At 43.7% G+C, this 15,662-nt stretch overlaps 1 protein-coding gene and 1 non-coding gene across 2 annotated transcripts in view; both read left to right on the forward strand.

Annotated features, from left to right (window-relative positions):
- SUN3 (Sad1 and UNC84 domain containing 3) overlaps positions 1 to 15,662 on the forward strand; it is a 43,365-nt gene that overhangs the window by 20,949 nt on the left and 6,754 nt on the right. The window contains exons 4-7 of the mRNA XM_040260243.1: positions 8,977 to 9,017; positions 10,502 to 10,673; positions 11,951 to 12,035; positions 14,754 to 14,869. Of these exons, the coding sequence (XP_040116177.1) occupies positions 8,977 to 9,017; positions 10,502 to 10,673; positions 11,951 to 12,035; positions 14,754 to 14,869 (414 nt within the window). The remainder of the gene's footprint in view (positions 1 to 8,976; positions 9,018 to 10,501; positions 10,674 to 11,950; positions 12,036 to 14,753; positions 14,870 to 15,662) is intronic.
- LOC120878330 lies at positions 6,125 to 6,228 on the forward strand. The gene has a single exon (XR_005724533.1). It is a non-coding gene; the product is annotated as a U6 spliceosomal RNA (small nuclear RNA).

Consider the following 15,662-nt stretch of genomic DNA (forward strand, 5'->3'; position numbering starts at 1 on the left):
TCAAAACTATGGTTTTTCCAGTAGTCATGTATGGATGTGAGAATTGGACTATAAAGAAATCTGAGCACCAAAGAATTGATGCTTTTGAACTGTGGTGTTGGAGAAGACTCTTGAAAGTCCCTTGGACTGCAAGGAGATCCAACCAGTCCATCCTAAAGGAATCAGTCTTCAATATTCATTGGAAGAACTGATGCTGAAGCTAAAACTCCAATATTTTGGCCACCTCATGCGAAGAGCTGACTCATTTGAAAAGACCCTGATGCTGGGAAAGATGGAAGGCAGGAGGAGAAAGGGACGACAGGATGAGATTGTTGGATGGTATCACCAACTTGATGGGCATGAGTTTAAACAAGCTCTGTGAGTTGCTGAAGGACAGGGAAGCCTGGCGTGCTGCAGTCCATAGGGTTGCAAAGAGTCATACACAACTGAGCGACTGAAGTGACTGAGTGGTAAAGAATCCAGCTGCCAATGCAGGAGGTGTAAGAGATGCCGGTTTGATCCCTGGGTCGGGACAATCCCCTGGAGGAGGACATGGCAACCCACTCCAGTGTTCTTGCCTGGAGAATCCCATGGACGGAGAAGCCTGGCAGACTACAGTCCATAGGGTCTCAACTGAAGTGACTTAGCATGCATGGGTATATATAACTGCTTCACTTTGTTGTACTCCAGAAACTAATATAGCATTGTAAATCATCTATACTCCAATAATATTTTTAAAAAAAGAAATAAGGTTGGGACCGGAGATCTACTAAGTGGTTTTATGACTGCTGCTGCTGCTGCTGCTAAGTCGCTTCAGGCATGTCCGACTCTGTGCGACCCCATAGACGGCAGCCTACCAGGCCCCTCCGCCCATGGGACTTTCCAGGCAAGAGTACTGGAGTGGGTTGCCATTGCCTTCTCTGGTTTTATGACTAAGAGACCCTAAAAATTCTCCACAGTCTCCAATCCCTGCAAACTCCTGCCACAGATTGGATGTTTCTGATTCATCAAATTTTTCTGCTTCCCAGTTTTTCCCTTTTGCGATGGGAATGTCTATGGTATGCTGATCCCACTACTGTATTTTGAAAGTACACAGTTTGTTTGATTTCACAGCATCTTACCTGGAGGGGAGGTTTCTTTGGATGGATTGTACTTGGGGTCTTATCCATATCTGACTTGGATGATATTTAGTTGAGGCATTGAACTTTAGACATAAGTTGATGCTGGAATGAATGAAGGCTTTGGGGTCTGTTGGGATAAAAGGATGCATTTTGCATGCAGGAACATTAATTTGGGGGGCGAGAGTTAGAATGTCATAGACTGATTGCTGTGTCCCCTCCAAAATTCACATGTTGAAACCTACTCCAAGTATTAAGGCTTCCCTATTGGCTCGGTGATAAAGAGTTCGCCCACCAATGCAGGAGACTCAGGTTCGATCTCTGGGTCAGAAAGATCCCCTGAAAAGGAAGTGGCAATCCACTCTAGCCTAGTATTCTTGCTGGGAGAATTTCATGGACAGAGGAGCTGGCGGGCTACAGTCCATCAGGGTCAAAAAAGAGTTGGACATTACTTAGCAGCTAACCAACAACAGCAAACTCCAGGTATTAGGAGGTGGGTCCTTTGGAAAGTTATTAGGTCATGAGGGTGAAGCCCCCTGACTGGGATTAGTACTATTAAGAAAGAGACCCCAGGACTTCCCTGGTGGTCTGGTGGTTAAAAATCTATCTGCCAATGCAGGGAACGTGGGTTTGATCCCTGGTCTGGGAGGATTCCACATGCCAAGGAGCAACTAAGCCCATGCCCCACAACTACTGAAGCCCATAGCGAGAGAAGCCAGCACAGTCAATTCAGCCTCTGCTTTGCTGGAAGAAGGGACAGATCAATGAACTCACCCCGTCAGCAAACTTGACCTGAGTTCCCTTGGGGCTTCTGAAATTCTCTGTTTCCCAGTTCATCCAGCAACTTCTGAATCTCAGGGTGCTTGTCAGGAACAGCCCCTAAAGGGGAAGATGGGGCTCGTGTGGTCCCTGCAGCTTTCCAGCCTAGTGAGGGTCGTTCCCCGGGGAGTTCACAGGTCACACGGGAAGCACCCACAGGCTCAAGGATGCTGCTCATTTTGCCCACACTGAGAATCTGTAAGAATCAGGTCCCAGATGGAAGGGCATCTCCTTGTGGGTTTGTGGAAACCCAAGATAACTCCTGCACCACGAGGGCCCCACCATCAAAGCCCAGGCCCTAGGCCCACAGGAGGAGCCAGAGAGAGCTCATCACCAGAAACACAGATGAGACGTGGACAGCAGCGACCTCCAATTATTGCCAAATCGTGATCAACCGTATTGTGATGCCTAATTGTATGGGCCACTTTTGCTAGTATGGTGCTCACATGTTTGATCAAACACTAGTCTAGATGTTACTCGGAAGGTATATTTAAAGTAAGTTTAACATTTAAATGCGTAGACTTTGAGTAAAACAGATTATCCTCCATATGGTGGGTGGGCCTCGTCTAATCAGTCGAGGGTTTTAGGAGAAAAAGACCAAGTTCTCCTAAAAACGAAGATATGCCACCTCCAGATGCCTTCAGACCTGAGCTGCAACATCAGCTCTCCTCTGAGTAATGGACCTGCTGGGCTGCCCCACGGATTTTAGACTCCCAGCCTCCACAATCACACGAGCCAGTTCCTTAAAATAAGTATCTCTGTGTAAATACCACATCCTACTCTGTTTTTCTAAAGCACCCTATGCCCCCTCTGCCTACAATATTCTGCCCCAGATCTTTGCAGGAGTAACTCCTCCCTGGCATTTCAGCCCAGCTCAAATGTCACCTGGGAGGCTTCTGTGGCCAGAGGCCTACTGGTGACAGTCCCTGTACATCACGTGTCACCTCTGCTTCACCGTGGGCTCGTTGAAATGAGCAGAGATCTTGTCCAAGCCTGACGCCGTTCCCGGAACACGGAGACTCTGCAGACACCGGCGCGAGTGGATAAAGGGATGAGTGAGCATGCTGTCATTTTGAAAGGCCGCCTTCCTCTCCACTTGGCAGGTTTAGGTGGATCAGCACACTCAACAGTGCCTTCTCCTTAAACATTTCTAAGGCTGAGCATCTAAATCCGGTATTTTTCACACGGGTAGCATTTTACTGGGTCTCCCTAGTGGCTCAATGGTATAGAATCCGCCTTCCAATACAGGAGACACAGGTTCCATCCCCTGCTGGAGAAGATCCCCTGGAGAAGGAAATGGCAACTCACTCCTGGAAAATTTACCTGGAAAATCCCGTGGACAGAGGATACCTGGCAGGCTTGGAGTCTCAAAACAGGCAGACTGGACTTAGCAACTAAACAACAACATCAGCGTGTTACTGTGATCAATGACCAATGGTAAACCTGTTTTTCACACAGAAGAGAATTCTGTTAGATACCATATGAATCTGTGACTCATTTCCATGTGACTGCTTTATAGATCCCAAGCTACATGCAATAGAAGATGTTTCTTGGCTTTTTTTAAAATTCAACTAACAATAGATTTTAAGATGTTCCCTTGTCTTTTGACATTATTATTTTAACAAAAAATTTGTTTATCTAATTGGCTGTGCTGGGTCTTAGTTGCAGCATGCAAGATCTAGTTCCCTGACAAGAGATAGAACCAGGGCCCCCTCATTGGAAGCATGGAGTCTTGGCTACTAAGCCACCAGGGGAGTCTTTAGATATTATTTTTAACAGCATTTGATTGCTAACTAATATTCCTATGGATAAATAATATATTCAACAAATACTTATTTCTCAACAATCAAATTGTTTTCAACTTTTCAATATAAACATCATTGTTGCTGAATCTTTTCATGCATTCTTGATTTTTTATTTAGGATAAACTAAAAGAAAGATAAAGGAAGGATATTCACAATTTTTAGGTGACCTTTTAATAGTGAATCTTAATTAATCAATACCACTTTTAAAAAAAATTTTGGCCACAATGCATATAGTATTTTAGTTCCCTGAAAAGGAATCGAACGCATGCCCCCTGCAGTGGAAGCATAGAGTCCTAACCACTGAACTGCCAGGAAAGTCCAAATACTGCTTTTCAGAAAGTTAGCTGTGCCCCACCCCCCAATCTCCCACCATGGAGAATGGGAGGATAATGCGCCAGAAGTTATTTGTAAGTACATTAAATACAGGTATCATTTTACCCTCCAATGGGAGCGAATCTATTTATAGATCAGAATGCTGGATCAGAACAATTAAGGGAATTTCTGTGTGCCTAAAGCAACACAGCTATAAATTCCGGAGATGAAATACAAACTCCAGCTTTGCTGCACATGGCCATTGGCCTATCCTGTTTACTTACGCTAAGGACACAGTTCAGCTGTCACACATGGTACAGTCTCAGTGACCATATACTCACCATCACAATGAAGGACTTAAGACCAATGATTGCAAATTACTTGCTCCAAATATTTAATTGGTTTAGATCTAAAACTCTATGTAAAGCAGCAAGCTTAATGATCTAACCATAGGTGCAATCTGCAATCAGTGTATTAGGTTAGCCAAAAAGTTCCTTTGATTTTTCAGGTAAGAATAAAAGACACGTTTTTCATTTTCACCAAGAACTTTATTGAAACATATTCATCGTTTTGTTCCATTATCCTTTGCGATTTTTCAGGCAACTTCATAATTCCATCTTCCCAAAATGTTTTATCTTTTTGAGCAAAGAACTGTTTCATGTACCTTTTACAGTTTTACAGGGAATTTAAACATTTTCCATTAAGAGAATTTTATAAAGACTGAAATAAATAGAAATCCAAAGATGCAATGTTTGGTGAATAGAGCAGATGAATCAGAACTTCCCAGCCAAGCGGCAACAGTTTCTGCCTGGTTATCAAAGAAACATGCAGTCTTGCATTATCCTGATGGAAGATTATGTGTTTTCTGTTGACTAATTCTGGACACTATTTATTGAGTACTAACTTCAGTTGGTCTAACTGAGAGCAGAACATACTCATTTGGTGTGGCTGGTGGTGGTTCATTTCACTTGCCCCACAGCCGTTTTACAGGTTTTCATTGTTCACCACAATTTGTTTTTAAAATAGACCATTTTCATCATGTTTCAGTAGAGAATCACGGGTGGAAATACGGTCAAGAAGGCTTTATGTGGAACCCTCACATCAAAGCGATTAACGTAACCAGGCTGGTGCAAATGATTTTCAACACTTGATTCGGATATTTTTAATTTGGTGGCTATCTCCCACGTGATATAACATTAGGTAATCTCACTTCATGTCTCCATTTGATCCCTGTCAACTGGTCTACCCAAACGTGGAGCATCGTTCAGCCAGAAATCTCCAGCTTAAAACTTCACAAACCACTTTTTACATGTTCGATCACTCACAGCAGCTTCTCTGCAAATCTTTGTTTGTGTTTCAGTTGCATTTTCATCTTTCTTGATATATTAAATACGCCAAAAATGGTATATGCATATTATGCCAAACATAATACACCAAAAATGTTCCTTTCTTCTTCTGTCTTCAATATTAAAATGGCCACACAAAAATTCACCAATTTGATAAGTTTTTAAAAAATGCACACTGATATGTCAGCAGTCACAATACAATCTAACAAAATTGTTTCAAATGAAGTTAAAGACAGCTAAGCACTACTAGAGCCATTTTACAGGAAAAAAACTGAACCAACTTTTGGCCAATCTGATAGCCTCCAGGATTCACCTGGAAGTTACAGGGTTTAAAATTAGATAACTTGCATGCATGCTAAGTTTTTCAGTCCTGTCTGACTCTGCAACGTAAGAACTGTAGCCTGCCAGGCTTCTCTGTCCATGGGATTGTCCAGGGAAGAATATTAGAGTGGGCTGCCATGTCCTCCTCCAGGGGATCTTCTCGATCCAAGGATCCAATCCGCGTCTCTTCTGTCATCTGCATTGGCAGGTGGATTCACTGGGTGGCGGATTCTTTACCACTAGTGCCACCTGGGAAGCCCTAACTTGTGATAGTTTTGTTTAAAAAAAGAGAGAAGAAAAGTACTGGCCACGTGAGGCATTTGTGAGCTCTTGCATCCCATCTGTCCCAGCTCGAAGTTTCTGAGCCACATTCTAAGACATAAAGTTTTGGATCTCAGTCAACCTTACCTGAAAAAACAAAACCGCGCTCACCTTGGCAGCTCATATACAAAAACTGGAACCATGCAGAGATCAGCACAGCCCCCATACAAGGACAACCTGCAGATTTGTGAAGGCTTCCATATCTTTAAAAATATTTATTTATTTTTAATGGATAAGTCTTCCATATTTTTAAGGGTAAAACAATAAACAACAAGAAGAAGCAAGGCTGTGGCCCTGCCCACAACTGTTACTTTGCGTTCTCTCCTTCACCTTGTCATTTCTCAGGAGGCTGCCAATTCTACACCCATTCAACTGACTGCAGATCCCACTGGTCCTCCTTGAATGGGCTTGTTTAGGGTTGGGCAGCAGGTGCTTTGTTGGAGTTGCTGCAAAGTCTTAATGAAGGCTTTGGACGGCTGTCCTAACCTTCCATGGGGCTCTGCCCACCTGCCAGGAAGGAAGCCCTGGGAAAGTTCTCAGGAGACCCAGCACGTTCTTATCACAGGAGCCTCATGGAAGGGATGGATTACCAGCCATACGCAAAGCAGCCTCTGCCACATCGTTGAGGTTTTCTTTTTTCCCTGTGGGCCACTGTCAACTCTTGTCTTGCCCATTCCCTCCCACCCACACCCAATTCCGTTGTTACCACGTTAGGAACAAATGCAGGGCCAGCGCTGAGAACTCCAGGAACTGACATCACAGCCATCTTTCACGTTTCCTCCTTTTCCAGGCCTTGTTTTCTCTTCGCTTTCATTGCCTCACTCTTTTGTTCAATGACTTTTTATTCTATGTTTGTTCCTAAAGTGGAAGCCACCTGAAGTCCTTTTGGGAATGAGGCAAATGCTTTTAAAAATTAGGAAAATGTTAAGCTGTCAGTTCAGTTCAGTTCAGTTCAGTCGCTCAGTCGTGTCCGACTCTTTGCGACCCCGTGAATCGCAGCACGCCAGGCCTCCCTGTCCATCACCAACTCCCGGAGTTCACTCAGACTCACGTCCATCGAGTCCGTGATGCCATCCAGGCATCTCATCCTGGGTCGTCCCCTTCTCCTCCTGCCCCCAATCCCTCCCAGCATCAGAGTCTTTTCCAATGAGTCAACTCTTCGCATCAGGTGGCCAAAGTACTGGAGCTTCAGCTTCAGCATCATTCCTTCCAAAGAAATCCCAGGGCTGATCTCCTTCAGAATGGACTAGGTGGATCTCCTTGCAGTCCAAGGGACTCTCAAGAGTCTTCTCCAACACCACAGTTCAAAAGCATCAATTCTTTGCTGCTCAGCCTTCTTCACAGTCCAACTCTCACATCCATACATGCCTACTGGAAAAACCATAGCCTTGACTAGACGGACCTTAGTCGGTAAAGTAAAGAATTCATTTATCAGCAAATTAGTGAAGACACACTTTCTATATGTTTTTTTAAGGGTAAAACAAAAAAAAGTAACAGAAATGCAAAACACTGCCCCTAGCGAGAGGAAACCTATTCAAACAGAAATTGAAACACTGGAAATAAGAATTTTTCCCTGCCAAAAATCAGCTCCCAACCCCACATCTCTGTACAAAGAAAAGTATTGAGGAGAGCCTGTAATAAGTTAAATTGCTCACTAGTGAGAACCTACTGTATAGAACAGGGAAGTCTACTCAACACCCTGTGGGGACCTAAATGGGAAGGAAATCCAAAAAGGAGGAGATCCGTGTATACAGGTAGCTGATTCACTTTGCTGTACAGCAGAAACTAACACGTCATGAAGCAACGATACTCCAATAAAAATTTTAAAAATGAAATTAAAATGCTCAGCGGGAAAAAAAAGAGAGGTAATTGTTTTCTGTGCAGAGTGCAGTGGCGTGGATAAGATGCCCCTCGTGCCTTGAGCCATTTTAACAGCAAACTGATGGGAAGCCAGAGTTTGAACCATGAAAGCACAGATGTCGGCTGGGAGGACGGGCCTTGTTTGTCAGAGCACACGGATGGCTCCTGCGGTGAAAGCGATCTGAGGAGCCATTTCATGGCCCAGCCCCCGGAACTGCCCACGGGATATTTACTTGGAGAGTCTGCAGACGCAATTGGGGATCCTGAAATGAAGTCGTCCTGCATCGCCCAGACGGTCTCTCGAGCGCACTGAGACGTGTCCTCATGAGAGAGAGACAGAGGAGAAGCACCGGGGGCGAAGGGCCTGTGGGGACGAGGCAGAGGCCTGGGTGGTGCCGCCCCAGCCTGGAAGCCCGGCGCCGCCAGAAGGTGGAAGAAGCAAGGAACAGACTCTCTCTGGAGCCTCAGAGCAAAGTACGGCCCTGCCCACACCCTGCCTTTGGACTTTCGGCCTTCAGGCCTATGAGGGAATTCACTGCTAGCTTTTCAGCCATTTCTGGGGGATCCAGGACCCCGAGGGGCCTGTGGCGCCTCCCACACAGAGGAGCTGGGGTTGGGGGGGGGGGCGGAACCGGGGTGGAGGCGGGGCCCGCAGCCTGAGTGCCTGTGTGGACCGCCTCCCCCGAGGCCGTGCGCATCCTCGACGTCAGGAGGAGCATCATCAGCCTGGCTGGGGCACCACCTGTTCAAACACAAGATGGTCCTTCTGAGACACCCTGTCGGTGTTAGACAAAGTGTCTGTGATCCTCCTGATGCCATGGCTAATGGAAGCCAGCAGTCAGCTTCCCCATGTAGCAAGGGGATGCTCCTCACTGTTTACAGGGACAAGCCTCGGGGCTGGATGTCTCTGCGTCTCCTCTGAATATCACTCTTTGCAGGAAGATGCAGGTGTCTTAGAGACTGTGGGTCCTACTGGCCAGGGGTGTCTATCCAGGGTGGTCCTTGATTTCCTTCCCCTCCACAAATAGGAAAAATAACTCCACCCGAGTAGGCAGGATTTGGAATGATCTGGCTTTGCTCTGTTTTATTTTTCAGGCCAGGCTTCGAATGCCAAAAGAGCAACTGGAACTTTTAAAGTGAGTGAGATATTCTCGTGTGTGTGACTTTCTGGTGTGTGACCAAACACTGAAATGCTTTTGTAAAATTATAAAAGTAATTTCTACTTCTGCGGATCCTTCTTGAAGGGAACTTACACTGGGAGGTACTTTCAGTATTATTTTTTTAATGGGATAAAATTAGAAAAATAGACCAGGATTTAATTATGAAGCCATTAAATAATTTTAAAATATATTTGGTTATTTGAGAAGTGTAGTGGGACACAAAATTATTTTGTTATTTAATACAACTTTTTTGCATGGGATAAAAACTTTTACAAAAACTATTAACTGTTTCTATTTCTTCAGCAGTTTTGCATTTTCCAAATTGTGAACATAGATTGTTTCATAAGTTTTTGTTTTTTTGTTTGTTGTTTTTAGTCACTAAGTCATGTCTGACTCTTTGCAACCCCATGGACTGTAGCCCACCAGGCTCCTCTGTCCATAGGATTTCCCAGGCAAAAATGCTAGAACGAATTGTCTCTTCCTTCTCCAGGGGATCTTCCCAACCTAAGGATTGAACCTGCATCCCCTGCATTGGCAGGCAGATTCTTTACCACTAAGCCATGAGGGAAGCCCATGTCATAAATTGGGGGGAAAGAAGTGGCTTCCCTGGTAAAGGGAAGGCCAGCGGTAAAGAATCTGCCTGCTAATGCAGGAGACACGAGTTCAATCCCTGGATGGAGAAGATTCCCTGGAGGAGGAAAGGACAACCCACTCTAGTAGTCTTGCCTGGAAACTCCCACAGACAGAAGAGCCTGGCGGGCTACAGTCCATGGTCAGAAAGAGTCAGGCACGACTTAGTGACTAAACACACACACACACACACACACACACACACACACACAATAAGAAATACCCATTGGTTTGACATTTTCTTATTCTCTCTACCAGTAACTTTCAAACTGTACCAGTAGCAGAGCCGATTCTTGGGAAGTAAAATCTTGCACCCTTGAGCTGGTGAAAGGCAGCTGCCCCACACCCACCCCACTCCCCTAAGTCTCCACTCCTGGGCCCCTGAATCTTTCAGTCACTCGTCTCTAAAGGCTGGTTCACAGAATTTCAGGGCTTGGTTGGCATCCCCACTCAAAGGGCAAGGTTTCTGGCCCCTAAGGCTGTGAGAGGGGGTTGGGGGCACTGTGAAGTTCCCCAGCTCAAGTCAGCGTGGCCTCGATCCCCAAGGGAGGAATGGGATGAGTGAAGTCCTTTGAGCCCCTCTTCCCTGCACAGAGTGCAGCCCATGCCTGCGATGGATGCCCTCAGGAGTGCTTCCCAGAATGTCTTTGCTTCGCGTGCACAGCGAAGGGCAGTTCTCTAGAAAAGGGGGCATTGCCTGGGCACCCCTCACTCAGGGCTCTCTTCTGCAATGTTAAGCACCCCTGGATTTTGCTGGCCCTGAAGCCCAGCATGGGGCTGGCAGGGAGCCCACTGCTTCCTTCTTTCACAGTGAAGGTCTCCATTCACAGGAAGGAGAGCCAGACTTTGGAAAACAACTTCCGGGAAATTCTCTTTTTAATTGAACAAATAGATGTTCTGAAGGCATTGCTTAGAGACATGCAGGATGGTCTGCACAATTACAGCTGGAATGCCGACATAGACCCCACTGAAGACTGGAACCACACTGAGGTCATCGACGAGGTAAGTGAGCCTGGGCGGGAGGCAGGGCGTGTCCACTTTCAGAAAGTGGACAACGTATGTGATGGGGAAATGTAATGATGGCTGGGACGTATGGTCTGTCTTCTTTCTTCTTGAAAATTCCTTTTCTACATTAGCTTGTAAAGTGAAGTGTTAGTTGTTTAGTCATGTCTGACTCTTGCAACCACTTGGACTGCAACCCACCAGACTCCTCTGTCCTTGGAACTCTCCAGGCAAGAATACTGGAGCGGCTAGCCATTCCCTTCGCCACAAGATCTTCCCGACCCAGGGATCGAACCTGGGTCTCCTACATTGCAGGCAAACTCTTTACCATCTGAGCCACCAGGGAAGCCCCTACTTTACTTTTACTAAAGCTCACCCCTAGAAGCACACTTTTTCATAATGGCTGTGTCACAGGGAAGATTTTGTATTGCAGTAAGACTGACTTTCCACCCAAATAAGTAACTGACTGTTTTATTTTTCAGTAAAAAAAAAAAAAAAAAAGACTGCTCATTCACAAATGGCAGTCTCTGAATGTTTAAATAGTAAAATATTTTTATTCAGGGACCTAACACTAGTGTATCTGACCGAATGAGCACCAGATCAGGCAACATGATGATGAAGACCAAGAGCTTGGTTTTACTTCTTCTCCTTCTGTTAGCACTGGCTTCGTTTCTTTTTCCTGAGATTCTGTTTTTTGAAGCACACATTCTGTTGACCCTGACCACCACTGCCTCCAAGCCCGCATCCTCACGGCCCTGGGACAAAGTGCTTTGTCATTTAGAACTCAGACCATTACATTCTCTCAGGATGCTTGGTTTCTTAGACTCAGAACATCCTTATAACCCAATATTGATTTAAGAGATGAATAATTTCTAACACAAGCAATCGCGTGCTCTGTGTAAACTGCCTCGATTCCCAAACACCTACAGAATGCTACAGTCTTCATTGCTAAGCAGGACACTGAAAGGGGGGACCCAGCAGGTCGCACACACAACCTCACTGGGCTGTTCCACTGTGCGAGCATTTTGGGGTGCTCCTCAGGGGACTGACATGCAGCCTTCCTCCATGACCTTGGCGAGTGGCCCAGCACCTCTCAGCTCCCTGACACCTCAGCTGCCTGTGAAACACGGAACCCACTGATCTGCGGAGGCAAAAGGAAGAACCTGTGTGTATTTGGCCGATTAGCAAACGTAGGTGCAAATCAATATAGTAAATTGTCAAGACTCAAGAAGTTGATGGAAATTGTTAACAGGAAACTCTTTTTACAATTTGTACAGGAAATGTCCAACTTGGTGAATTACATACTGAAAAAGCTGAGAGAAGATCGAGTCCAGATGGCTGATTATGCCCTTAAGTCAGCAGGTAAGTAAAGAAACGTTAAGCTCCGTGTAAAAAGTCAGGACTTCACAACGATGTCCGTTCACTAGCGTCTGTGAAGAGGACCACAGAGAAAGCCTGCCTGCCACAGTAAGTTTGCATAAGCATCACAGACTTCACTGCATTTTGTCTTCTACATACAAAAATGACTGCTAATGACTAGTCTCAATGCACCGTTAGTGATAAGTGATAGTGTCTCAACTGTATGTAATGTCCTTTTTCAAAAAAAAAATTTTTTTTTAAATTTTGGTCTGCACCGGGTCTGTTGCTGTGCCAAGTTTTCTCCAGTTGCGGTGGACAGGGACTACTCTCTGTTGGCGGTGCATGGGCTTCTCATTCCGCTGGCTTCTCTTGTTGAGGAGCACAGGCTCTAGCCTACGGGCTTCTGTAGTCGCAGCACGTGCGCTTCGGTAATTGCAGCTCGTGGGCTCGTAGTTGTGGCTCTGTGACTTGCGAACCTGGACCCCCTGCCTTGGGAGTGCAGAGTCTTAGCCGCTGGACTGCCAGGGAAGTCCCTGATGGGGACTTAATACATGTAGATGTGACAAGTCTTGAGGGAAGGTCAATGGGTGAGGTTAAAGTGACCTCTATGGTTATACAATTTTGAATTTTACACAAATTGGTAAGATATTACCTGTAAATTGACTTTGAAAAGTTAGTTATGTGTATTAATATTGCCAGAGCAATCACTAAAAAGAACACAAAATATGTATAGAAGGAACCTACCTCAATATAACAAAGGCATCTATGACAAGCCCACAGCTAACATTGTACTCAGTGTGAAAAGCCGAACGCTTTTCCTCTAAGATCGGGATCTGGACAAGGATGCTTGTTCTCAACACTTTTGTTCAGCATTGTATTGGAAATCACAGCCATAGCAATCAGAGAGGAAAAGGAGTAAAAGGCAGCCAAATGGGAGAAAAAGAAGTAAAAATATCACATTTGCAGGAGACACCATACCATATATAGCCATAAAGACTCTGCCAAATAATTATTACTTACATAGAGATTTACATAGAGATCATCAAAACTCTATTAGAATAAGCGAAATTAGTAAGTTCAACTGTATATATTTCATTTTTAAATGCTTATGATCAGAAATTGGAAAAAGACAATTTAAAAACAGTCCTATTCACAATGACAGTGAAGGACTGAAATTCTTGGGTATAAATTTAATAAAATTTTCATAGGATCTGTGTGCTAAAAACTGGACAAATGAACAAACAAAACCCACAAATGAAAGAAATAACAGAAGACCTGGATAGACCTTCCATGTTTGTGGATTTAAAGTTTCGATATTTTTAAGATGGCAGTTCTCTCTGACTAGTGATGGCAACCCACTCCAATACTCTTGCCTGACAAATCCCATGGACGGAGGAGCCTGGTAGGCTGCAGTCCATGAGATCTCTAGGAGTCAGAAAGGACTGAGCGACTTCACTTTCACTTTTCACTTGCATGCGTTGGAGAAGGAAATGGCAACCCACTTCAGTGTTCTTGCCTAGAAAATCCCAGGGACGGGGGAGCCTGGTGGGCTGCCATCTATGGGGTCCTGCAGAGTCGGACACGACTGAAGTGACTTAGCAGCAGCAGCAGCAGTTTGTTGGTTCAGTACAATCCCGATCAAAATCCCAGCACAACTGTTTGTAGAAGTCTACGAACTCTCTCTAAAATAGCTGAAGCAGTTTTGAAAGAAGAACAAATTTGGAGGACTCCCTGATGTTAAGCTACGATATTATAAAGCTACAGTAATGAGAGTGTGAAATCAATGGAACATAATAGAAAGTCCAGAAATAATCTCACACTAATTAACTTTTGACAGTGGGGGAAAAGCCAGTTGATGGTGCTCAAAGAGTTGGACATACAGTTCCAAAAGGAAAAGAATGGATAATTTGGGCTTCATCCAAATTTAAAACTTCTGCTTGGCAAGAAGATATTGAAAAGAATGAAAAGACAAGTCATGGGCTGGGAGACAGTATTACAAACCACATAATTGACAAAGGACTTTCATCCAGAATTTATAAACACTCTCAGACTTCACTATTGCAAATCCTGCCTTCTCAGAAAGGCACTGGTGATTTGATATTCACTCATACTTGTCTTTTTTTAATGCTATATTTTGGTACCCAGATGGAATTTAAGGAAGTGATTTGCATTTCATTTCTTATGTATAAAACACCTTTTACTTCTAAAATGAAGTAATTTGAAGGGATAATATTTGATGAGTATATTTTTTATTTCTTAGATTAAAATTAAAGCTCAATGAATCTGAAGAAAGGCTATTATAAGTACAACTTGTTAGTATATTTATGACACTTGGTTTTTCTGCTTTTGTTTTTGAGTGAATTGGGCTTATTTATCACAAAAGCTGTTAAAATGTGGGGATCCATATGTTTCTCTAGGTAATAAACACAATCCACCTAATAGTTCCATGTCTAAATCAATGGCTCCAGATTTCATTTTTTTATCATAATGTCAATTCTAGAAATTTTGTGAAACCACAGAACAAACATGATTTTCTCAAAGTGACAAGATTTCAGTGGTAATGAAAGCTGAAAATCATACTTTTACCACCAATTTCCTGGTATGAGTTTTACCTCATTTGTAAGTTGCCCAGTAATATTTTTCCAGCAACATTAAAATCTAAATGGTGTTTTGAATTGTGTGATTTTTTTTTTAATTTTGAAAATTATTTTATCATATCAGGAGCCTCTGTTGTTGAAGCTGGGACCTCAGAAAGTTACAAAAATAATAAAGCAAAACTGTACTGGCATGGGATTGGCTTCTTAAATTATGAAATGCCTCCAGACATCATTCTCCAGGTAAAAGTTAGATTAAAAATAACCTGTTTATATTTTAGGATCTTGTTCCTATTATTTATCATGAAAATATTAATGTCTGAAAGAGATGCTGCTCTGAACTTGTCAGAGAACCTGAAACCATCTCCTTGCATTTTTATAGTCATCAAAATACATTATTTCTTATTTTATGGGCAAGAAAACTATGATTAGCTAATTTATTCTTATTTTAAGGTCAGTGAACTAGACTATGTACTTCTCAACTAGGACATACACATTCCATATCTTCTCTTAAAGCTGATTCTGTAGTCTTCCTTTTCCAGCAAACACTTCAATCACTTGACAAATATTTGTTGAAGGTGCATGACCCCTGAGTGCAAGTACTGTGCTTTGTGCTATTCAGGTCACCACATTTTTATAAAGCCCAATTTTAACAGCAGAAATTTCCAAGTAAGATTTTCATTAACATTTCAGTTCAATTCAAAAGGCCCTTGATACCAACTGACAGGAGAGCTCTTAACCATAATTACACACCTGAATTTATTTCTAATTTAGAAATACCTTCGGGAGCAAACCTATAAATCTCAGTGCAGAGTACAGTCTAGATCTAGAAAATGGTGGACAGCGTTTTTCTTCCTTAGCACTGGTCTCAGCATCACTGTCACCACCATTATCATCTCTATTATCGCTATTATCATCATCACCACCATCACAACCACCATCACCACCATCGCCACCATCATCACAACCACCATCGCCACCATTGCCACCATCATCACCAGCCACCACCACCATCATCATCACCCATCACCACCAC

The sequence above is a fragment of the Oryx dammah genome, unplaced genomic scaffold, assembly GCF_014754425.2.
Source record: "Oryx dammah isolate SB20612 unplaced genomic scaffold, SCBI_Odam_1.1 HiC_scaffold_18, whole genome shotgun sequence".
In the NCBI taxonomy this organism is placed as follows: domain Eukaryota; kingdom Metazoa; phylum Chordata; class Mammalia; order Artiodactyla; family Bovidae; genus Oryx; species Oryx dammah.